Source organism: Pantherophis guttatus, chromosome 1 (genome assembly GCF_059756535.1).
Source record: "Pantherophis guttatus breed Tessera chromosome 1, ASM5975653v1, whole genome shotgun sequence".
NCBI lineage: Eukaryota > Metazoa > Chordata > Lepidosauria > Squamata > Colubridae > Pantherophis > Pantherophis guttatus.
In genome coordinates this window covers 328863528-328889465 of record NC_142063.1, presented here as the reverse complement: position 1 = coordinate 328889465, position 25938 = coordinate 328863528, and the positions used below count along the sequence as shown (strand labels likewise).

General features: G+C 41.6%; 1 protein-coding gene across 5 annotated transcripts in view; it reads right to left on the bottom strand.

The window, feature by feature from the left end:
- Positions 1-25938, bottom strand: part of SRRM3 (serine/arginine repetitive matrix 3) — a 205120-nt gene that overhangs the window by 73343 nt on the left and 105839 nt on the right. For all 5 annotated transcript variants that reach the window (XM_060693164.1, XM_060693161.1, XM_060693166.1 and 2 more), the window contains one exon: positions 6361-6620. In XM_060693164.1, coding sequence (XP_060549147.1) covers positions 6361-6584 — 224 coding nt within the window. In that variant the 5' untranslated portion in view covers positions 6585-6620. The remainder of the gene's footprint in view (positions 1-6360; positions 6621-25938) is intronic.

Sequence of the window (25938 nt, the reverse complement as noted above, 5' to 3'; positions counted from 1 at the left end):
GGGCTGCACTCCAGAAAAGCCGAATTTCCTGGTTCTAGTGTGCATGCGTGCCTGACGATCAACTGGCCAGTGAGTATGCGCAGGCCGCTTTTTGGCACTGCCACCACGTGAAGGGATCACGCTCCGGAAAAGCTGAATTTCTGGGCTCTGGGGTGCCTGCGCACCCAACAATCAGCTGGTCAGCGCACATGCGCACACTAGTTTTCAGCACTACCACGTGTATGAAGAACAGCATGCGTGCCAGAAACCCAGAAGACAAATGGGCAAGGCCCGCATGCCGGGCGACATGGCTTTGTGTGCCACTTTGGGCAAGCGTGCCATAAGTTCGCCATCATGGACCTAGGAGAACTACTGTTTAGGATAACTGGTTTCTCCAGAGAGTCAGACAGAAAAGGTTAAGAATCCAGAACTTTTTATATTGGCCAATCCATGTTTCCATTTTGATAACACTTTTCATTGTTCTTGTAAAGTGACTTCTTTACAATCAAAGATGGACAAGAGTGAAACAATTCCATCTGCGAATAATTTCGGGGGGGGGGGGGGAGAAATCCATCTGATCACGGAAATAAAACGATTTATTTTATGATCAAATGTTTATTTTTCAAATGACTAAGAGTTCCATTTAACAAAGCTACCAACTCTACCATCCCTCATTAAAACTCCCTTCCTTGACTTAGCGATAGGATCTGAATAAAAAAAAAGCAAAAGAGGCTTTTTTACGCAAAGAAAACTCGCATCAGCCTGAAATCTATAGCCAATCTAATAGACTGTACTATTGTGATTAAGCCAGCATTAGGTGGAGCTCTACTGCCTTCCCCATTGCAATCAGCCCCAAATCTACACTGGTAGCTTGTGCTTAGCAAACACAGTGACTAATCCAGCCTCAGATGGAGCTCTATAAAGAGTCAGGTCTGAGAGATTAAAAATAACCAACAGTTACCCACTGGTTGGTGAAAGATCCAGCTGAACGAGGTAAATATTTGCCATTGCACATTATTCATACCAACAATGTACTTGGTGACAGGATGTCAAAAGATTGTGGCATATGGGAGGCAACAGATGGCCACTCTTCTTATTAGCCCCTTTATGTTTTATTTATTTATTTATTTGCAGATGGAGCTGATCGGGGGGGGGGGGGAAACCCAGAGAGGACAGCTTTGAATTATAAACAAGGAAGAGAATCTGTGACTCTCAGTAGGAAGGAGACACAGAGCATTACCAATTAAATGAACTATGTCTGATTCTTTGGATGCAAGCATATTCATCAGGGAAGTCCTTCAGAGTTCCTTCTTTAGTGCTTTCGGATGTCATCTGATTAATTCTGAATTGCTCTGATCATGACTTGCAGTATATCCTGTTGAAAATAGGCCATTTTTTTCAGTAGATACATAAACAGCTGTAACTTCCCATTTCTGACACAATTACAGGTAGTCCTGAATGGGTTGAGGACTTAAAATGGGTTGCTTAGAGACCATTTGAAGTTACAACAGACAATAAAGCTACTTACAACCTGATTTGAAGCTCTGATGGTCCAGCACCCCTTGCAGTCACATGACTATATTTTGGGTGCTTAGCAACTTAAATTGTATTCATAGCTGTTTCAAGCGTTGTGCAATTTACGTTTTTGCTGAAAAGCAGCAATTTTTTTTTTGTTTTCACATGATCGCCATTTACAACATTTTTGCTGAAAACCAGCTTTTATTTCCAGTTACCAGAAAAAAAAACCCTCTCCATAGTGAACAATGGGTTAGCCTAATACTGCAGCATTCATTTAACGACCACGGTGTTCACTTAACCACAGCTGCAAAAAAAGGTTGTGAAATTGGGCATGGTCATATGATAACTAGCTAAACGACTGTCGTGATTTACAACCATCACTGTGAGTTCATTTAGGGTCGTACATCAAAGACTATCTTCGGATCAATAGCGTGATGGTATGCCAAACAGACATCCAGAGGTAGGGCTTTTTTGCAAAAATATACAGAAGAAAATATTTTCTTGCGTTCCGACTATTTGTGAGAGGTATGTAGCACAATGATCTACGCTGTAGGGATATATCCAGGCAAAAAAACCTGCAGTGTTTCACACAAACAGACGCAAGGAGCATCCTTCACTTTTGCTAAGAGAATATTTGCATCACTATTTCTACCCAAGGAACACTGTAGAGATGCCACTAAATAAATAACATATAGAATGTCATACAGAGCATTGGGGAAGAAGGAATGATGGAATCAGAGGTGTTTCATGAGGTGTAAAAGTTAGATGATGGGCACAGCCATGTGAGTGAAGTCACATAATGCGATGCGCATAAAATCATGGGGCTTTGAAAGCATGGCTATGGCTGTCATGTACACTTTTCTCATCCCTCTGCAGACAGCCATGTATGGAATTAGGATGAATAGAAAGCAGTTAACACAAAATGTCAGATTCCTTTTATCTTGTTCTCGAAATAAACTAGAAAAGTTGATGGGGGGGAATGAAAAGAAAGCCCCCAAAAGCAATCATCTGATAAGAGGTTTGTAAATCATAACCTATAACCACCTCCCCTGTATTCCTTGGTTCTCTTTGCCTTCCCTTTATTCATTTGTTGGTTTATTCATAAGATGCATAGGGGTGCCCAATTTGCATAATTGTGCCCAAACTCACGCAATTATATATACCAAATAATTATAGGTAACAAAAACATAACCAGTTACTAAATGAATTGCTGCAGTTGTTAAGTTAGTAACATGGTTGTTAAGTGAATCTGCTTCCCCAGTGACTTTGTTTGTCAGAAGGTCACAAAATGGGATCACATGACGCCGGGACACTGCATCCATCAAAAATATGAATCAGTTGCCAAGCATGGGGATGCTGCGATGGTCATAAGTCTGAAAAATGGTCATAAGTGACTTTTTTCAGTGCAGCTGCAGCTTTGAACGGTCAGTGAACGAACTCTTGTAAGACTACCTGTATTTTGGATTTTCCCCATTTACCTATTTACTGTCCGATTATATTGGTGGTCAAAAAAGCATTAGGGAAAAAATATTGACATAGGATCAGTGGTGGGTTGCCCCCAGTTCGGACCGGTTCATAAGAACTGGAAGTAAAACCGGTGGGAGGCCCTGCCCACCGCCTGGTTGTCGTCATCGGCGATCTGCACATGCGCAGAAGCTTCCCATTGCAAACTGGTAGTAAAGGTAAGTAGAACCCACCCCTGCATAGGATGCACTGAAAAGTGGAGGTTCTGCAAATGAATATCCTATCTATAGGTTTCTTGGAGTCTTGCAAACATGCAGGAAACATTTAAGCATCACATGTACCAACATTATTTTATTCTGATTCTTTTGCAAATTGTATTTAGAGAAAATCTATGTTTTTATGCATAGCTTTGCCTAAGAAGCACAATCTTGCTTATCTAAACTTATACTTCAGTTACCATCAGTATGTTTTTAGTTTTCGGTAATATACTCAGGGTTTTTTTTTTTCATAGTTTCTTTTAATATATTGTTTCATAGAATGAAGAATGAAGGAACGAAGAATAAAAGATGCTGGCAGATATGTACATTATTGCCACTTGGACTGTGATGAAATTTGCATTTTGCATTGTTCACCAAGCAATTAACTTAAATGAGAGAATGCTGGACAGATATTGGCAGTGATAATGCCATATCCAGATATAAAGGATCTATTTTGCTAGGCTAATGACTTTCTGAATGTATCACTAATCTGTTTAAAAATCCTAGCCAATTAGTTGATTAGTTAGGAGCCTCTAATCAAATATATGTCATTTGGGGTATGCATTCTCTTTTTTCTTATAATGCTGTCTTTCTACTGAGAGCAATGGAAGACGGGCCTCCTCCTGGGCTTCTGCCAATGACAAGGAAGTGAATCTGACAGGCTTGATTTCTTAAGATAGTTGTTGCTGCTAGTTAAATCTGAGTCACAAACTAGCTGGCTGAGTTAGAAGCAGCTGCTTCTCTTTAAAAGGTAAAGGTTCCCCTCGCACATATATGCTAGTTGTTCCTGACTCTAGGGGGTGGTGCTCATCTCCGTTTCAAAGCCAAAGAGCCAGTGCTGTCCGAAGATGTCTCCGTGGTCATGTGGCCAGTATGATTAAACGCCAAAGGCACACAGAACGCTGTTACCTTCCCACCAAAGGTGGTCCCTATTTTTCTACTTGCATTTTTAGGTGCTTTTGAACTGCTAGGTTGTCAGAAGCTGGGACAAGTAACGGGAGCTCACCCCGTTACACGGCACTAGGGATTCGAACCGCTGAACTGCCGACCCTTCGATCGACAAGCTCAGCGTCTTAGCCACTGAGCCACCACGTCCCTTTAGGAGGACAGAAAAACTCATGTCATACCTTCCCAGTGGCCTTCTGCTCCCCTGCTTCCTGTGATGCATCGATCCCTTGGTGCATCACAGTAGTTAAAAAAAAACCCAGAAAAGCGAAGCAGGGTTGAAATGGAAGACAGCACTGCCTGGGGATCTCTCTTTCCAACATTAAGAGCAAAACACCTCTCTTCCCCTAACTGGTTTTTCTTCTCAAAGATGCAGGAAACCCGTCACTCAAGCGGATGATGCCCTGCAGCAAATCTGAACTATACAGATTCATGTTCAGGTTGATTTAATCTGAATAGCGGATTAGCCAGTAATCAGAGCATACCTTTTCCCTACAATTTTGGGGATTATGCAAGTCTATGGTAGACTAGCAGGTAAATCATAATATTTGAGATTTCATGTGATGGGAAGAACTGCATTTTTTACTACTCTCTTGTAGGGAAAAAAAGGTGAGGTCTCAGTGTGTGGAAAACCTAAGCAAAGAGGCTTCCCCTTCACATACTGTTTTTTACAAGGATGGATTAGATGTGTATGTGTGTTCATTTGCAGTACATTTCCCTTAGATGAAAATATTGTTGTTGTTTTTAAAAAAGCAATCTCTTACTTGCTATTAACTGTTATGATATCTATATACCTGGGCATGCATCTTCATTTTACAGTTCTTTAAACTTTAGGGTTTTCCTGTGACAATCTATATAAATATTCTCTGCCAAACCTGTGGCTGGTTTCATGTAACCTGCTAAAATAATGATTTCTTTGCTTTGACTTTTATGGCTTATGAACTAGAATTGCTGAATGTGCCAAAGGTAGCCTATTCAATACACAATTTTTATTTATTTATTTTATGTATTTATTAGAGCGGCGTGGTGGCCTAGTGATGAAGATGCTCGCCTTCCACTTGGAAGGTTGAGAGTTCAATCCTAGGTAGCGATAGATGTTCCTGTCCTAGGACGCAAAGAAAAAAAATACCTGCTGTGAACTACCACGTGGCATCATGAAGGGCATCTGGTCAGTAAATGCTCAGCTCCATCCAATTACCCCAACTCTACCCTGAATAAAGGAATTACTTGGTTATTAAAAAAAGGAATTTTTTATGTATTAACTTTGTTTGCTGCCCATCTTTCAGCGTGATGACTCTGCTACTGAGTAGCTGTTATTATTACATTATGCTTTAATGTGGTGTATAAATTTTGTGTGGTATGGCAGGTGCAGAAGCAAAAAGGGACAGAATTTGAGATGGGAACAAGACAGAACATCCAAAAGGAATTCAATTGGTCAAACTCTCCTAGAGACAGTTCCCCAGCATTGTAGACAGGTGGCGTTGACCATGATGCTGTTTTCCTGTATGAACAATGTGGGTATATGACAGTCAGTTCTAGAAGGGCCACAAGCAAATAACCAGAAACAAGGTGGGATTATTACCAAATCAAGAGGTAGATGGAAACCATTACATCATATGAGCAAAAGACTCACATGGGAATTTGATCTTTAATTTCACTATAAATAGGGCTTCCATTTAATACACAGCAATTATTGGAATTCTTTCACAATATCAAATATCAATAGCATATACAGCTTCACAGTGCTTTACAGCCCTCAGTTTACAGAGTCAGCCTATTGCTCCCAACAATCTAAGTCCTCATTTTACCCACCTCGGAAGGATGGAAGACTGAGTCAACCTTGAGCCGGTGAGAATTGAACTGCTGTCAGTCTGCAGAATTAACTTGCAATACTGAATTCTAACCACTGCACCACCACTGCTATTCACAATAGCTCCATTACTTTTTCTTCAATATATGTATTAGAAGTTCTTGAATCTGTTTTTCTGATTCTGGTTTGTCCTGAGAAGCCTGACAGGGTAAATCTCTCAGAAACATTGGGGTAGCTATTGTGCAAACTCGGGTACTAGGTCAAACAAGCACTCACTCAACCAATAGCACTGATGACGTTATCTAGTTTGGGTAATGAAATGTTTGCAAGGAAACGACCAAGCTCAGGGAGCACCAAGGACCCCTCACTCACTCAACCTTCACTTACCCTTGCTCTTCCATCATCTCCTGCAGTTCCATGCACTTCAGCTCCACCCGCCGTTTCCGCTCATGGTCCAGGATTTCTCGGTGTGCCTTCTTCACCAAGCCAGATTCTACCAGTCGCACTTCCTCTTCTGGTTTATGCCAAGTGCCTGAGGCACTGGGCTGGGGGAAGCCATTGGATGCCTCCTGTGGTGAAGGCATCTTGGTGCCGTTGTTATAGACAGACATGTAAACTGGGTGGTCTTTGGTGGTACAGGCTGAAAACTAAGAAGAGAGGAAAAGCACATGCTTATTTTTTGATTCTGGAGGGTGGGAAAATCCTCTCACATCTTACAATTAAAATTAACATCAGCAGATAATTTCACTGGGATCACACTCTGGTTGTGTTCACTCAACACACTTAATTGATGAACTACTGATGACTGACTTCATTTCCGAATATGAAAAATATGTTAAATCTTGAACTAGTTAGTTTTGTACAACATGCTAAGCAACAAACAACCCAAGTGTAGTATGTAGATTCAGCAACAACTTTTAACTAACCTGGTTATGTTGGATTCACACCGCCAAAATGCTTTTAAGGTGCAAAAGAGAAGAAATAATAACGATGAGTTGAAGTCAGTGGTGGGTTGCTACCGGTTCGCCCCGGATCGGGCGAACTGGTAGAGGCGGTGGCGGGAGGCTCTACCAACCTGCCCGGATGTCTCTGCACATGCGCAAAAGCATAGCGGGGGCACGTTAGCACATAGGCATGCCCACGAGCGAACGGTAGTGACCGAAATTGAAACCCACTACTGGTTGAAGTCCATGTATCTTAAAGCTACCAAGGTTGGGAAATATTGCCCTAGGATGTATTTCCTATGAATAAATATCCTATCTATTATAGGGATAAAATATGCTTCTCTAATAATTATTCATTATTCACAACAATCAATACATTAAAACATGTTCAAATGTACATGAGAGTAGATGCTAAAAAAATAACATCTGAGAACCAGTTGTTACTGAAACATTGAGTGATTGAGTGTCTACTTATACAAAATATCTGCTTAGGGAACACTTGCCATATTTTGAAGGCCACCATGGAAATGGCCCATGGAGTCTCATATATTTACCACTATGGAGATTCAAAAAAGGGCCCCCCAATGCCACATTCAACCCTTGATATCTGAATGGTTCATATGGCTCAGTGGCTAAGATACTGAGCTTGTCGATCAGAAAGGTCGGCAGTTTAGCAGTTCGAATCCCTAGTAGAGGTCTTCTGCATGAGCAGAAGGGTTGGACTAGATGACCTCCAAGGTCCCTTCCAACTCTGTTACTGTTACTAAAGATTATTTTGCTCTCAAGCCATTAAGACTGCTTTTCTCACTTTAATACCCTCCAGTATGTTATCCTTTAATCTCTATGCTGGCTAGGAGATGATGGAATCTCTTTGTTGTAAACTGCCCAGAGTCCCTTGGGAGTTGGGCGGCATAGAAATGCGACAAAATAAATGAATAAATAAATAAATAAATGTAACATATGAAAGTCACCAGTTTAAGGAAGGCTGCGTTTAGTCACTTTAAAGTGAAAGCATAGCACTTTAATCCTGCTACTGACACTGAGAAACCATAGCCAACAAAAGAAACTGGCATAAATTGCATGAGATAAATCAGAGTGTTTGAATTTCAGAATCAGAGTTTGATTTCATTGTGGAGAATAATACAGAACGGAGGAAAGCGAGCAGAGGGAGATTTTACTGATTAGAATTACTCAGTGTTATTGCAAGTCATCAAACAGAAACTCACATCTTCAAAACTGCTATGTATCAGTAACCAAAAACAGGCAATGTCGATTGCTATATATCACATTTTGTCAAAATCTGACTGCCGGAATTCAGCTATTGTTACCTTGAACAGTTGCAAAAGCTTTGTATGACAAAGAAGACTGATAAAAAGACACATCTACTTCTTTAAAATTAATTTATTCCAGCTCCTACCTTCTCTTATCTTATCCAGTCAAGAAGTTTATTTTCAGCTTAATAAAAATCAGCAACAGCTGAGGAAGGGAGGAGGATGGCACCCAAGAACCACTGAGAAAGTATCTGCAGTATCATGAGGCACACATTGCTGTGAACTAATTCAAACAACAGTTTTAAACAGGTTTAAGCCATGCAATGATGATCTCAAGAGAGACTGATGAACTGCTATTCTCACAATTTCTAGGCCAGCTGAAGATCAGTGGAGGATCCAAAACCTGGAAACTACATCTCTAAACCAACCAGGATGCCAGATTGGGAAAGATGATGGTTCTTTCTCCAGGTAGGGAAGTGGGTTCCCAGGATACCTACAGCAAGAATCACCAGCTTCACTGGTGAGTATGATCAGGCATGAAAAGCCATGTCTCTCTGTAATGTGAATTACAGGCATTGCACAGGGTAAAGGTTGGCAGGGCTACGGTTCCCCAGTGATGTTCCTAGTGGTGGGTTGCAAAATTTTTTACTACCGGTTCTGTGGATGTGGCTTGGTGAGCGTGGCGTGGCTTGGTGGGCGTGGCAGGGGAAGGATACTGTAAAATCTCCATTCCCTCCCCATTCCTGGAGGAAGGTTACTGCAAAATCCCCATTTCCGCCCAGCCATCAAAGTCAATGGGGGAAGATGGATTTATTTAACAACTACAGTAATTTGCTTAACTGTAGGGAAAAAAGATTGTAAAATCAGGAGGGATTCACTTAACAAGCACCTTGCTTAGCAATGGAAATTCTGGTCCCAACTCCTGGTCATAAGTCAAGGACTACCTGCATGTGCTACATTTTTTACTCTCTGCTTCCACATATGTTTGACTTGTATAATTGCAAATAAACCCAAACCAACCAAAAATCTCAACCAGCCTTATGACCTCTTTGAAAAAAGGAATGAAAGCTGGGCAAGTTACATGACCCTGGAATTTCTTACTTCATCTGAAGCAGCAAAGTGAGCATAACCATTAATGGAATAGAACAGAATAGAATTCTTTATTGGCCAAGTGTGATTGGACACACAAGGAATTTGTCTTGGTGCATATGCTCTCAGTGTACATAAAAGAAAAGATACGTTCATCAAGAATCATAAGGTACAACACTTAATGATAGTCATAGGGTACAAATAAACAATCAGGAAACAATATCAATATAAATTGTAAGCATACAAGTAACAAAATTACAGTCATAGCTTAGTGTTATCTTCATTTATTTAATTTCTATTAATTTCTAATCTAACAGGGCTCTGTAAAATAGGTTGTCTTGGTATCTTCCCTCAATACAGCAGAAAATGTGAGATTGGAATCCAAGCTTAATTTTTTTTTCCAGCTTGTTGCAATTCAGCACTTCAGATCTTTGTCTACAATCCCTTTGTTGTCAAAAGCAGAGCCACGCTGACGCTAAGAAGTGCTAGCCTAATGCACTTGGTGTGGGACTCAAGGATTTCCTTCTTCCATTTTTGTTTCCCTCTGTACCCCATTAGACATCACAACTTTTCTGCTGGCTGATATTCAATGGGAACAAACGAAGAATGGGACCCTTTCCATTATGGGCTCATCGCCGTACGGTTTCTAATATCACACAAATATCTGGCTGCTTAAAAGAAACCCAGGGAAGCCATACTGAGATCGTGTGTTCTATGTTATCACATATTTGCAGTTCGCTTGCTTTTTCTTTGAGCAAAAGAATGAAGGTGGGAAGATTTCAAAAGCTGAGATTCAAAGGAAGGGTTTTTTTTTTTTTTCTCATTTAGCAGTCTTGGAGCTGCGGCGAATGGCTGTTTTGTGTCTGTAGCAGCTGTGACAAGATTCAGAATGTTCTGTACAGAGTAGAACCATGCACAAATGTACTCTAATCTGCTTCAAGCCAAGGGCTAGTGCAGGCTAGGTTAATTAAAGAACCTGAGCGAGGAAAACAAAGGCCAAGCAGAAGGAAATTAAACTGGAAAGGCTGCCTCTGGTCTTTGAGCTTTTATCAACATTCTCCTCAGCAGTCAGAAACTGTGTCTGGGATTCTGCTTTGGAAGCACAGAAGGCTGAGAATCCGTCTGGGGATTTTGCTTGGATGTTTTATGAGCTTTTTATTGTGGCAGTCGTAATGGCTTGCATTGCCTGCATACATGATGCTCCCCAATTCCTATTCTTTGCTTCCGACTCCTGGGAGACAAGATGCTTCCTTTTCCTTGCTTCCCCAGAACAAAAGATGCTAGTTTGCCAGTTCAGTCATTCACCTTGCAATGGACAAGAACAAAGATTCAGGAAGAGAGGAGTGTAGGGCAAGAGAAAGGACATTGGAATATGAGTGAGTGAATGAATGAATGAATGAGTAAATGAATGAATGAATGAATGAATGAATGAATGAATGAATGAATAAATGAATGACACTGTGCACCAAAAGATACAATATTTGGTTTCCAAAGGAAAAACACCAATTACAAAGAACTTAGAATAACAGAGTTGGAAGGGACATTGGAGGTCTTCTAATTGAACCTCCTGCTCAAGTAGGAGACCTTATGCCATTTCAGACAAATGCCTGTCCAGTTTTTTTTCCTGAAAACCTCCAGAGGCAAATCTTTCCACTGATTAATTGTTCTCACTGACAGGAAATTTCTCCTTAATTCTAGGTTGGATCTCTCTTTGATAATCTTCCATCCATTACCTCTTGTTCTGCCCTCAAGTGCTTTAGAGAATAAGTCAAGAAATAAGAGTCTCAAAAAGTATCACAATGCAGTGAAGGAGCAAGTCATCAGAAAGTGAAGATATTAAGCCGGGAGGATTTTTTTAAAAAAAGTCTGCAGTGTTGTTTTATCAGAGTCACATTCTTGTTGATCTGCAACTTTTGATTATTTCTTGAATATATGAGTTACATATATGAGTTAGCCAGGAAAAAGGATAGGCAACCAGGCAAAAATAGTGGCTAGTCTTTGCAAAAAGCAGCAATTTCTCCCAAATTAAAGCTGCCCCACCATCAGCCTCAAAAGGATGGTTCCTAGAAAGCCAGATGTCACAACTCATCTTTTTATCTCTATAAGTCATGCAATGTCAAAAAACCTACCCCCAAAAAGCACTGTCCTTCTTGAATCTGCCATGGCTTCCTTAATGCTGCTTTTTTATGAGTTTCAATTGAAATCCATTCAGGGAGCTTTCTAATTCATAGGTTATAATCAGAGGCATGATGTAACTGACACCAGTTTCATCATTTATTTATTTTTATTTATCATATTTCTACATCACCTATCTCACCTAAGTGACTCTAGGCTGCTTATAATAAGAAGGAATTATGAAGAACAGAAAGGTATTTGGAATCAGCAATGATCAGCCGCAGTGGCGCAATAGTTAGAGTGCAGTACTGCAGGCTGCTTCTGCTGACTGCTGGCTGCCTGCAGTTTGGCAGTTCGAATCTCACCAGGCTCAAGGTTAACTCAGCCTCCCATCCTTCCGAGGTCGGTAAAATGAGAACCCAGATTGTTGGGGGCAATAGGCTGACTCTGTAAACCGCTTAGAGAGGGCTGTAAAAGCACTGTAACGCTAAGTGCTACTGCTATGGCTATCAGAGAGACAGGGTAGTTACATTCTCATAACACAGTAGACTAGGTTAAAATAGGTACAGGTAGTTTCTAGGGAAAGTTAGCTATTCTATGAGCACTTTGTCTGATTGGGCAACCATGTAAAATCATAATCTGACTGAGCACAGCATAGGAACCTAGATATTGCATTGTGTCAACCACAATTTAAGATTTAGCTTATTGTATTACTGACCTTACACACAGTCAGTCATGCCTTAATCGCTTTCTATTTGAATGATTGCAATATGCTCTATGTAGGGTTTCACTGGGAGACCCTTGAGAACTTGCAACTGGCCCAGAATGCATCAGCATGGTCAATGTGCGGTGTCCCATGTGTCCACCTGAGTTAGATCACTGGTGTGTGGACTGCACTGGCACCCAGTTGCTTTCCGAGTGCCATTCATAGTGCTGATTATCACCTTTAATTCACTACATGGCTAAGGTGACCAGATTTTAACATTGGTAAAGAGGGACATTGTGGGCGTGGCTTATTTTGTGGGCGTGGCTATCTGGTCATGTGACTGGGTGGGCGTGGCTAGCTGGTCATGTAACCGGGTGGCCATGGCTATGTGTATAGGGACTACTCAGAGGGCTGAAAAGTCATTTCTGACAGGTCCTCACACTTTTGACTGGTCCTCACACTTATGACCATCCTCACATTTATGCCCGTGCAGCATTCTTAACAACCATGTCACTCATTTCACAACTGCTTCTCTTCACCATGGTGACAAGATAGGGCAAAAATGTAAAATGTGAGGACAGTCGTAAGTTCGAGGACTGGTCAAAAGTGTGAGGACCAGTTAAAATAACTTTTTCAGCCCTCTGAGTAGTCCATATGCACAAAAGGATTAACCAGAGGGCTGAAAAAAGTCATTTCTGACAGGTCCTCGCACTTTTGACTGGTCCTCACACTTATGACCATCCTCACATTTATGCCCATGCAGCATTCTTAACAACCATGTCACTCATTTCACAACTGCTTCTCTTCACCATGGTGACAAGATAGGGCAAAAATGTAAAACGTGAGGACAGTCATAAGTTCAAGGACTGGTCAAAAGTGTGAGGACCAGTCAAAAATAACTTTTTCAGCCCTCTGAGTAGTCCATATGCATTAAAGGATAAGAGGGATGAAGGAATGGAAATTAGAGTAGGAGTGAGGGTAAGAGAGGGAGGAAGAGAGGAGGAGAAGGAGAAAGGAAGAGGAAGTAGGGAGGAGAAAAAGAGGGTGGGGGGAAGAGAAAGTAAGAAGAAAAGAAAAGAGAATGGTGGTAGGTTTGAGGAGAAAGATTGCTGTACAATAAAAAAGATGAAAGGGAAGAAAGCCAACCCCAAGCAAATATAAAAATATTAAGATTAAGAATGAATTGTTAAACTTTAAAGAATAAAAGAGAACAAATATGAATAAATAGCAATAATTAGAAACACACATACAAACATACAATGTATTTTCTTTGAACAGAATATTTGGCTGGTTCACAAATTTAAACAGCGTTTAGTCATTTCAATTAAATTTACAATTTCTATATTTCCTTTTTGCCATATTTATTCCTCATCTATTTTTTAAAAAAAACAATATTACCCTTCATCCTCATCTCTAATCTTAATCAAATTCAATTTTTCCCTTCTATTCTATATTATACCCCTTCCCATTGTCATCTATTTTTATATCCATCCTCACATTGGTTAATTATGTAATTATGTAATACAGTTGTTTAATACAAATTCAACATTTTAATATAAATCAATTAGTTATATAACTATCTTTTTTGTATATTAATCAATATGAACATGAATATTCCAATTATTTCCATGCAATCCAATTTCTTACAAATCAATTAATTATATTTACCAATAATAATAAACCAAATAATTTCCCCCATATATTCCTCCAAACCACAACTTAACCATTTCTGCTTTCAACACAATATACAATTATTAATAGTATCTCAATTATTACAATTCCCTAGTTAAATAGAGCTTTTTTTCTTTTGTGTTTTAAAATCTTGAACTCTCCTCTTTTGCCCAAAATTTCCCATTGTTTGCAGTTTTGTACCTACCTTTTTTGGTGAGCAAAAAGAAAAAGAAAAAGAAAGAAATCTCTCTCTGCCTCATTTTGTCACCTTGCAGGTTTAGTTTCGCTTTCGCCTTTGTTTTCAGTATAGCTGGGGGGGGGGGAAATCTGCTCCAGGAACTTTTTGCAGCTTTTTGCAGCTAATTAACCTAGCGGAAGCTGTTAACAGGGGCTGTTTTTTCTATTTTTGCAGACATGGGTCTATTCATTTTTTTTTAACACTGATCAGCTGTAGGTCGGCCCTTTGAAGCCCCGCGGCAAGAGTTTAAAGACTTTTTTTCCCCTCTAGCCATTAGCGGGGATTCAGGAGGCAGCCGGGAGTCAGGAGCAGAATGAAAAATCGGGACTTTTTTAAAACGCCGCGGGACGCGGGACAAATTGCTCAAAAGCGGGACTGTCCCGCCAAAAGCGGGACGTCTGGTCACCTTATACATGGCACAGAGTTAGGTTGTCTGTGTGACTACCTCTCCTGAGGGTATCTGCCTCTCCTACTAAGTTAAATAAGGTGGGCACCAGGGGTGAAATGCTCCCGGTTTGGACCAGTTTGGCCGAACCGGTAGTGATGGTGGCCGGTGGTTTGGAGAACTGGTAGTGATGGCGGTGCGAAGCTCCGCCCACCCGCCCGGTCATTACTTCCTGGTTTTAACCAGGAAGTAACCTGTTTTTTACCCTCTGTACATGTGCAGAAGGGTTTAGAGAAGTCCCTTCTCTAAAATCCTGATGGGATCACAAAGGCACATTTTTTGGTGACCACGCCAGTCATGAAATCTGAAGAATCCATGACCTTTTAGCCTTCTAGAAGGGCCTGAAAAACTGGCTCTTCCTCCAAGCATTGAGCTAGGATGGGAATCAGCTGTGAGGCTGTTTGATCTGGAACCTAGAGGCAAGGGCAGCTTTATTTTTAATCCAGGTTTTTTTTTTTTTATTGCTCACTGCACACCATCTAGAATCATTTTGTGAGATGGGCAGCCATGTCAATCCTGAAAATAAAATAATAAAATTTACATTGGGTGATGAACTCCTGCATAGATATACCGTACATAAAACTTGCCGTTAAATGCCTTCAGGTTTCTGCCTCTGCTGCCATGTGAGTCAATCTTACTTGGCAAGGAGCTGTCCAGCATGTCAAGAGCAATAGCAAAAGAATAGGAAGAAAGCTCTCCAACATATGATGTCCCAGCATTATATGAGCTTCAGTTGAACAGCTTTAAAGCTACACTTTTCAATCCTTTGATCTGCCCTGGAGCACTTTGATGTAAATTCAGAAAGAATTTTGATGTCCTACTTCTAAATAAGATTCAGGGAATATTTACCATGTTTTCCCGAAAATAAGACCCTGTCTTATATTTTTTTGAACCCCAAAATAAGCACTTGGCCTTATTTTCGGGGAGGTCTTATTATTTTGGGGCACGTGGAGCAAGATGGAGCTCCTCTTGCCATCTTACCTGATTTCCAGCTCTGCATTTAAATATTTTCGGGGAGGGCTTATTTTCGGGGGGAGGCTTATTTTAGCACATGCGCTCAAGAGCCCATTGGGCTTATTATCAGGGGATGTCTTATTTTCAGGGAAACAGGGTATTTATTTTATTTATTTACCATATTTATTATTTCATGTTTCTAGACTGCTCATCTCCCTCAAAGAGGAACTCTAGGTGGTCTGCAGTACAATAATATTAATCTTGAATTATGTGAATACAGAATACATTCACACAATGCATTTAACCAGATCAATTACATGCTAAGCTTCATTAGCTTTAACCCTGTTTACAGTATGTGTGTGTGAGAAGGAGTCAGCCAGTTAGGGAAAACTTAGAAAGGGGCTTAATTCAGTATACTATGAACTCTGTCCACCCAGCAAATGTGATGTAAGAAACCAGTTTGGTATAGTGATTAAAACATCAGGTTAAAAACCAGGAGTCCCACTTTAGGTATGAAGTCATCAGGGTGACCTTGGTCCAGTCACAATCTATGAGCCCCAGGAAAAGGTAATGGCAAACCATTTCCAAAAAACCTTGCCAAGAAAACTGCAGGGACTAGTTCAGGCAGTGACCAGGCAAGTCAACACTTACTTGAAGGCACAAAAATAAAATAAAAAACATTGGGGAGGAGTAGGATTGAACTTAGATTTGTTGTGAGAAGGTGATACACAAATTAGAACTGTTAATCACCTTGTTAGATCAGTGAGGGGAAACTTGTGACTTCAGGATCACACACAGCCTTTGTCCCCTCAATGATATCCTTTGGTACATCTTTGGCCATGATCATTGAAAACATAACCTTTTGCCATGTTGAGGCCGCGAATGGATTAAAACTAGCATAAGCCTTTATATTGCCAGACTGAAGTTTGAAAATAAATGCTCCAATTCTCTGCTACTCAGGACCATTGGTGTGTTGTGGCCTTTGTTGTTGTTAGTTGCAAAGTCATGTCTGACCCATCACGACCCCATGGACAACGTTCCTCCAGGCCTTCCTGTTCTCTACCATCCTCTGGAGTCCATTTAAGCTCATGCCGACTGCCTCAGTGACTCCATCCAGCCACCTCATTCTCTGTCGTCCCCTTCTTCTTTTACCCTCAGTCTTTCCCAGCATTAGGTTCTTCTCCAGTGAGTTGCTCACTTAGAATCCAGCAAGAAAGCAGAAAAATGTTCCCTTGTACAAGGCGGCAGTGGTTCGATTCTGGCTTTCCTTGTGTCAAACTGATTGTACCCCTCTTTTCACAATTCCTAGGCATGATCATCCCAGAGAATGGGGACAGGGGCTGCTGCCTTGTATGAGGGAGTGTTTTTCTGCTTTCTTGCTGGATTCTGAATTCTGGCAGAGGAATAAAGAAGCGTTTCTAAAAAAAAATTAGGTGTTTCTGTAGCAAGGAAGATTAATTGGAGATGAGAAGAGCCTTCTGAAATGTGTGATCTAGCCTTCTCTGCAACCCACCATGAGCCAGGGAAAGCTATTCTGCTAATGAGCTAATAAACTCCAGGGGGCATTGCTTATTTGTTGCCGTGACTTGGTGAATCTAACTCTAAGCCCAAGACACCAGAACCATTTTCTCAGTGTCACTGTATGGAAATGCACCTTGTTCCCCAAAAGACTAAATCAGTCTTCCTTCAGCAGGAATCCTGCAGAAATCTTCACTTATAGCTCCATTCCGGATCGTCACAGTGATCGGATATGTATTCCAACCCTTCTGGAAGACCCTGGATTGAGAAAGCTGGATTAGATGTTTCTGTGGGCAGATGATAAGCAGGCTTCAGATTTGATGGACTGTTTTGTTTTTAACAGAATCCTAAGAACCACAAACTGGTGCAAAATACCAATTAAAAACCTAGTCCCACAAAAATCTACTCATGCCTTTCCTTTCAAGCATTTTGTCTACAACCTAATATCTTTAGATGGTGGAGATGATGTTTTTAACTCATCAGATGAAAGTCATGGCCAGCTGGTGTGCCACTTATAACCCTACCTAAACCAGGATGCCCTGAATCAGGGGTGAAATCCAGCAGGTTCTGAAAGGTTCTGGAGAACCGGTAGCGGAAATTTTGAGCAGTTTGGAGAACCAGCAGCGGAAATTTTGAGTTGTTTGGAGAACAGGCAAATACCACCTCTGACTGGCCCCAGAGTGGGGTGGGAACAGAGATTTTGCAATATCCTTCCTCTGGAATGGGGTGGGAATGGAGATTTTGCAACATCCTTCCCCTGCCACGCCCACCAAGCCACACCCACAGAACCGGTAGTAAAAAAAAATTGGATTTCACCACTGCCTTGAATATAATAAATCATGACTTTAGCATCTTAATTATCACTTTGCTAGACTACTGTAACACACTTTATGTCAGTTTCTTAAAAGCTGCATCTGATACAAAATGTAACAGCCAGTCTGCTGGTGGGACAAAAACATTAATGCAGCACTTAGTATAATACCAGTATGGAAGTCATGGCATTGCACTAAGCTCCCACGCCTAAATTTGATTTTACTTGTCTGGTCCAAATATCTAGGGTAGGCCTCTGGGTCACATCGCCCCTCAAGAGGCAAGTCTAGCTGTAAGGATTCCAACAGTTTTCCCATGGATGTACATCTTCTTCTTCTTCTTCTTCTTCTTCTTCTTCTTCTTCTTCTTCTTCTTCTTCTTCTTCTTCTTCTTCTTCTTCTTCTTCTTCTTCTTCTTCTTCTTCTTCTTCTTCTTCTTCTTCTCCTTCTCCTCCTCCTCCTCCTCCTCCTCCTCCTCCTCCTCCTTCTCCTTCTCCTCCTTCTCCTTCTCCTTCTCCTTCTCCTCCTCCTCCTCCTCCTCCTCCTCCTCCTCCTCCTCCTCCTCCTCCTCCTTCTTCTTCTTCTATTAATGACCCCATACCATAATGCCTTGTCAGATTGGACTGTCATTTGTCAGAAATGGTGTAGGGTCTCCTGCCTAGGTGGGGGGTTGGACTAGATGACCTACAAGGTTTCTTCCAACTCTGTTAATCTGTATCTGGGGTGGAGTCTGGGCAACTGAATGGAGCCAAGAGCTTACTGGCCGGATGCCCTTCCTGTCACCAATGCGGAGTTATATTCAGCAGATATGATATATACTCATCCGTGCCCAGAGAGAGAAATATCTGCCTCCACCTAGGATCGAACTCATCACCTTCTGATTGTGAGGTGATGGGGCTCACATCCATGGAGCCCATTATTCCTGGGATTTTTGTAAGACTGTTGAAAGTGTCCCATTTTAGACATGCTAGTTTGAATGATACTGTACAATACTATTTAGATCTGTTTAGATCTTGGTGTTTTACCCTGCTCTGTTATATCATTCAGAATCTCAATTAATTTACAAATATTGGAAACCATTACATATTTTGCTCATCCTCCACAGAGATCTTGGGGAAGCATTTCCTAACCAAAGGCTTCCCAGATGTATAGCGACTGCAGCTTCCAAATTTCCTGGCAATAGTTTATAAAAGTTTTATTGTTATAAACAATAAAACTTTTGGAGATACATCCCTAAAACATCTGGAAGACATCAGGCTGGGAAAAGCTGATATATACAGTTTTCTTTACCTTGCCAATCAAATACTATTATTACAAGGAATACAAATTCAAGGAATACAAGGAATACAAATTCCTTCTCCCTACCTCTGCCCAGGGTTGGGCTTCAAAAATTTTAGCAAGGGGTTCTCTGCCTGGTTGCTGGGTGGGTGTGGCCATGATGGACGTGGCCTAGTCAGCCTCCTGCACCACAGTGGGGGGGGGCATTTTTGCCTTCCTTGGGCTCCGGAGGCTTTCCTCAAGCCTCTGGGAGGGTAAAAACAGCCTCCCCAGCCTCCGAAGGCTCGTTTCTGACCTTCCCGACTTTCCAGTAGGCCCATTTTTCACCCTCCCCGAGCCTCCACATGCGCCCTGCATTTACCTGCATCCAAAACGGGCCGCGTGGGGACTCCTCGGAGGGGCGGGCAGGGATAGGCGGGGCCAGCCTGGAGTGGGATTTGGGGGTTCTCCGAACTGCACAGAATCTTAGCTAGAGGTTCTCCCGAACCCCTGCGGAGCCCCAGAAGCCCACCCCTGCCTTTGCCCCACTTTGTATTTTGTTAGAGCATTTATTTTTAAAAACAGTACTTTCCAAATCTGAGCAATTTACCCAAAATTGGGTAACGATACCCAAACCAACTACCTAATCACAACAGGGGCATTTAAATTGACTTGGCTAAGTGTTTTACCTACAGAGCAGCTTTCTGATAAGTGGTTTTGGGTAATGAAGGAAAAGGTTTGGGAAGAAAATTAAATCAACATCCTTCTATTGTTTTGAAATTAGGGCTGTCTGCTCATTAAAGGTGTTTTTTTACCTGATTGATCACCTGTCTTCAGGTTGATTAATTAAGTAAATTTAAATCAACATGTCCATTATTAAAGCTTCACTGCAGCTGCCTTTTACTGATTTCAAAGGGACTATGAAATGGCTTTCAATTTAAGAAGCAAAACATGCATATAATAAGGTCATCTTTAAAAATACATACCTTACTCACTGTTTGAGAAATTCACTAATATTAAAATAGCTTGCAGGGACAAACAAGCATGCTTTTAACCCTTAGCCCAATAAAATCATTCTCACTAAGGAATTAACTAACAATAAATGTTGTTCAATCTGCAGTTTATTTCACAGATTCTAGTTGCCTTTCATCGCGTCACAATATTTAACCTAAAAAAAGAGGAAAATGGTACCCATCTGACCATTCAGACATATGGGGGGAGGAGAAAGATAGAAAGTTAAAGAATAATTTTCCATGGAGCTAGCATGGTGCCAAAAAGGAGTAAACCTAGTAACCGTAGATCAGTGATTCTCAACCTTGGCAACTTTAAGATGTGTGGACTTCAACTCCCAGAATGTTGCCTAGAGAATTCTGGGAATTGAAGTCCACACATCTCAATGTTACCAAGGTTGAGAAAGACTGACCCATATGGATATACGGGAAGTCCTTGACTTACAACAATTTGCTTAGTGACCGCTCAAAGTTACAATGGTATTGAAAAAAGCGATTTATGACCATTTATTTTACACTTATGACCATTGCAGCATCCCCATGGTCACATGATTTACAACTGACTCACATTTATGACGGTTGCAGTGTCCCAGGGTCATGTGATTGCCTTTCGCGACCTTCTGACAAGCAAAGTCATTGGGGAAACTAGATTCACTTAACAACGGTGTTAGTAACTTAACAACTGCAGTGATTCACTTAACAAATGTGGCAAGGAAAGTCGTAAAATGGGGCAAAACTCACTTAACAAATTTTTCACTTAGCAACATAAATTTTGGGCTCAGTTGTGGTCATAAGTTGAGGACTACCCATAGAAGCTGACACCTGATGAATTAAGGAGAAATCTTGCTCGTGAGAGATACGTGATGGGCAAAGGGGGGTTCTACTTACCTTTACTATTGGTTCGCAATGGGATCGCGCGTACTCGCTTCTGCGCATGCGCAGATCGCCGATGACAACATCCGGGGTGGGGGGGGGCCTCCCACCAGTTTTACTACCGGTTCTTGAGAACCAGTCCAAACCGGGGGCAACCCACCACTGGTGATGGGCTTGGTGAACGTATTTATAGGCTGAGGAAATGGTAGAAGCTCTCAAGACAAGCAGATAAAAACTTGAAAGTTTATTTTGCACCCCTCTTCTTTTGGGGTTCTGTTTAAAGTCCAGAACAGGAAATTAAAATATGAAATTTTACATTAACTCTCAAACCCCAGATTCCTATGATTATAACAATATACTCTGAGGCAAATGACTGCAAGCCCGGAGGACTTGTGAAATCAGCTTCCCATAACTTTATATAACTGACCAAACTGATGCCACTAAGGAAAGCAATTCTCACCCTTGAAAACCTTCCATTTTTGCAGATGTGCCCAACAGGATTTGAGCCAAAAGAGTCAAGATGGAGGCTACAACTGCACCATAAAAAAAAAAAGGTCAGAGCTTTGTGCAGTTGTAACCATCATTTGGAGTAAAGAAAGCAGGGGCACTGATGTGTGGTTGTGACTGCCACCCTGGCATTTTTTACTTTCTTGTGGACCTCCCCTCCCTTCCCACCTCAAATATACATGCTTAAAAATACCCTAAATGTATAAAAATAACACTACAGTATCTTTACACAAACTTAAACATTTGACCGGTGGCAATAAGGGGTAGACAAAATTGGCACACATTGTTAAGTGATAGCAAAGGGCCAATTATCTCTGTTCACCTTCTGCTATCCTTGTCTTCCAGACTTTTCCTCCCTTTTGCATTTGCTGTCATGCACAATTCTTCTCCTGTCCCCCAGGAAGAAGGCAGGCATAACTCAGCTGGAGAAGTAATGAGAATCCTGGACCTGACAAATAATCCCAGAGAGCTGATGATGCACAGAAGTGGATTGTATAACTGGACATACAGTATGTGGTGTTCTCTTAATTCAATCAAGAAGAAAAGAGCTCAGTCAGTGATATCTGAAGTGCCGGACAAACCTCCAGATTGTAGAGCTGGGAGTCTAATTTACTGCTTTTTCTGGTTGGCTTCATCCTGTAATTTACTCTTCCCAGTTTGCAGTAGTGGTTAAAGCACCACGCTAGAAACCAGGAGGTTATGAGTTTTGGTTCCAATTAAAGCACAGCTAGGTAACCTTAGAACAATCCCTCTCAGCCAGCCAGGGGTGGGTTCTAATTTTTTTTACTACCGGTTCTGTGGGCTTGGCTTATTTTGTGGGTGTGGCTTGGAGGTCATATGACTAGGTGGGCATGGCTAGCTGGTCAGAGTCATTTCTGGAAGTCCTCGCACTTACGACCAGTCCTCGCACTTACGACCCAACTCATTTGTTTGCTTTTAACACTGATCAGCTATAGGATGGCCCTTTGAAGCCCCACGGCAAGAGTTTAAACAGTTTTTTTCCCTCTAGTCATCAGCTGGGACTCAGGAGGCAGCAATAGTTTGGGGGTGGGACCAAATAAAAGGTAAGAATAACGTGGGTGGGTGGGGGTGGGTGGGAGGGCGGGGGGAGAGAACCGGTTCGGTGACGTCATATCATCACCGCTTCCGGCTCGGCCGAACCAGACCGAACCGCGAGGAACCCACCACTGCTCTCAGCCCTAGAAAACAGACATCTATCTATCATCTATCTATCTATCTATCTATTTATCTATCTATCATCTATCTATCTATCCATTCATCCATCCATCCATCCATCCATCTGTAGGAAGTTAGCACCCACCCCTCTCCTAGAAAAATGAAATATTCTAGGAAATATTAAAAAGGCAGAATATTATACCTTCCTGGATGAGAAAAGGGGAAACATGCTCTTGGAAAGCAGCCCCCACCTTTGTTAATAGCCCCAGAAAGACAAAAGACCTTCAGCTCTAGGGTGATGGGATTAAGACATGGCCCTCAAGACATGATAGGATTAGCCCTCTACCCATCTGACCACATGGCACCTGGGAAGATTACATCATCCAGCAAGGCTCAGCCAAGCTTGGGACTCAGGACAGCCTACAGAGTTGCCCCTGCATGGCCCCATGGGAGTCTGACAACCAATCAGAATACAAGCTCAAATTCAAAGCCCAACAGAGGGCATAAAACCAGGGCACTCTCAGCATCTCGGCCCTTTTTTTTTCTGCTCAGGAACTCAAGCCATGTGATCCTGTTCATCAATAAACCTTCTTTCCAAGCAACTTCCATGAATCCAGTGTCTTTTTCCCTGCTTGGAACTGAACCCAGATGGACATTTCTTCCAACTCATCCATCCATCCATCCATCCATCCATCCATCCATCCATCCATCAATTCATTCATTCAATCATACTTTGGGTGGCATACAAAACTAGAAAAAATATAAAACTAAAAATGTTAAATCAAACAGATGCCCAAGACTAAAAGAAGCCACAAAATCAGCAAAACAAAACAGGGGTCTTAGACTAGGACTGAGGAACAATGGCCCTTTGATGACTTGTGGACTTCAACTCGCAGAATTCCTGAGCCAGCCATGTTGAAGTCCACAAGTCATAAAGGGCCATGGTTCCCCACCCTTGCCATAGACAAATAACAAACATCAACCCCAGGCCTGGAACCAACACCAGCTTTTTCAAAGCTTTCTGGGAGAGTGGATGCCATCTTTATTTGTGAGGGGAATATGGTTCCAGAAGGTGAGAGCTTCCACAGAGAAGGCATGCTTCCTACACCCTACAAGAGGATCATATCTAATTGATGATAACACCACCTTCAAGTTTCTGGGTTCTATGGTATCCCAGGGTTTGAAATGGACACCTAACGTTAGAACCATCGTTAAAAAGACACAACAAAGAATGCTCTTCCTGTGTCAATTCAGAAAGCTCAAATTGCCCAAGGAGCTGATACAATTCTACAGAGGAATTATTGAATCTGTCATCTGTATTTCTATAACTGTCTGGTTTGGTACAGCAACTAAACAGGACAGGTACAGACTTCAACAGATAATTAGGACTGCAGGGAAAAAAAAAACAATTGCAAACAGCCTGCCTTCCATTGAGGACCTGTATACTGCACAAAGGGACCCGGTGGTTCAGTGGCTAAGACGCTGAGCTTGTTGATCGAAAGGTCGGCAATTCAGCGGTTCAAATCCCTAGTGCCACATAACAGGGTGAGCTCCCGTTACTGGTCCCAGCTTCTGCCAACCTAGCAGTTCAAAAGCACGTAAAAAATGCAAGTAGAAAAATAGGAACCACCTTTGGTGGGAAGGTAACAGGGTTCCGTGCGCCTTTGGCATTTAGTCATGCTGGCCACATGACCACAGAGACGTCTTCAGACAACGCTGGCTCTTCGGCTTTGAAATGGAGATGAGCACCGCCCCCTAGAGTTGGGAACAACTAGCACATATGTGCGAGGGGAACTTTTACCTTTATCTTTATACTGCACAAGCCAGAAAGAGGGCTGAGAAAATATCTACATAGCCCTCATATCCTGGACATAAACTGTTTCAACTCCTCCCCTCAGGACGCCACTACAGGGCATTGCATGCCAAAACAAGAAGACACAGAGACAGTTTTTTCCCTTGTGCTATCACTCTGCTGAACACCTAATTACCACAGCCCTGTCTTATGTCTAAGGATATTTACCCATGTAGTAGATCTGTACTACTATTATACTACTCATCTTTCCTACTACCTTTTCCTAATAGTATTTTATGATTATATTACTTTGTTGTTTGTATGTACACTGAGAATTTATGGACCGGAGACAAATTCCTTGTATCTCTAACCACACTTGGCCAATAAAGAATATTCTGTATTCTATAATATTCTATAACTGGGCCACCCAGTAACATATTGGGTGGGAAGAAATGACTGGGGAATAGTCAGATATCCTGGCCCTATGCCATAAAGGGCAAAACAAACTGGTTTCAGGTTGGCAAGGAGTGTGGCAATGCTGCTGTCCCTTTATTTATTCAACCTATATGTGGAATATATACAGTATATATATTAAAGGCAGTGGTGAAATGTAAAATTTGTTACTACCGGTTCTGTGGGCGTGGCTTGGTGGGTGGTAATGTGACTGGGTGGGCATCGCTGACTTTTTTTTTTTAACTTTTAAAGGCATTTTTTCTACAACCTCTTTGGCCAAAGAGGTTGTTAAAAAAATGCTTTTAAAGGCTCTGACGATCCCATATGAATTGCCTGATCGTCTTTTTTTTTCTTTTAAAAGCATTTTTTTTTTTTTTTTGCTTTTAAAAGAAAAAAAAAGACGATCAGGCAATTCATATGGGATCGTCAGAGCCTTTAAAAGCATTTTTTCTACAACCTCTTCGGCCAAAGAGGTTGTAGAAAAAATGCTTTTAAAAGTTAAAAAAAAAACTTCTGATGATCGCACGGCTCAGCTGGGTGGGGGGGCAGAGATTTTTGCTACCGGTTCTCCGAACCACCCGCCGCCATCGCTACCAGATCGGGCTATCTGGTCCGAACCGGGAGCATTTCACCCCTGATTAAAGGGAACTGGATGGGAAGATGGTGTGTGGTTTTAAAACTGGAGGAAGAAACATCAATAACCTGCCACTTGAGGAAGACAGGTTCAACATTTACAGTGCCAGTTCCACCCAATTCTTAATTTGTGAAGTCTCATAGTTGGTTAAGACCTTCTGTGAGGTGGCAGGAAGGTGGATCTGAGTAGTAATCAATGCTCCTTTGTGTAAGACGAGGTGTTTCCATCACATTTGAAAGAAGCAGGGATGCCTCTGATTCTCAATAAAACTGTTCTTAATAATTATAAACCTGTCTCATCTACTGCCTCTAGATGAGATGGGGCAGCACATGAATCTAATAAATAAATACCAACTTTTCTTTTAAAAGTTGTAGCAAAAATCTGGGTCCTACATCTATAAAGGATGGTAGAAGAAGCTGATTATTTGGATCCTTGGCAATCAGGCTGGGATACATCATGAAAATTGCATGATGGTTAAGGATGTTCTTCGTCTGGGATCAGGA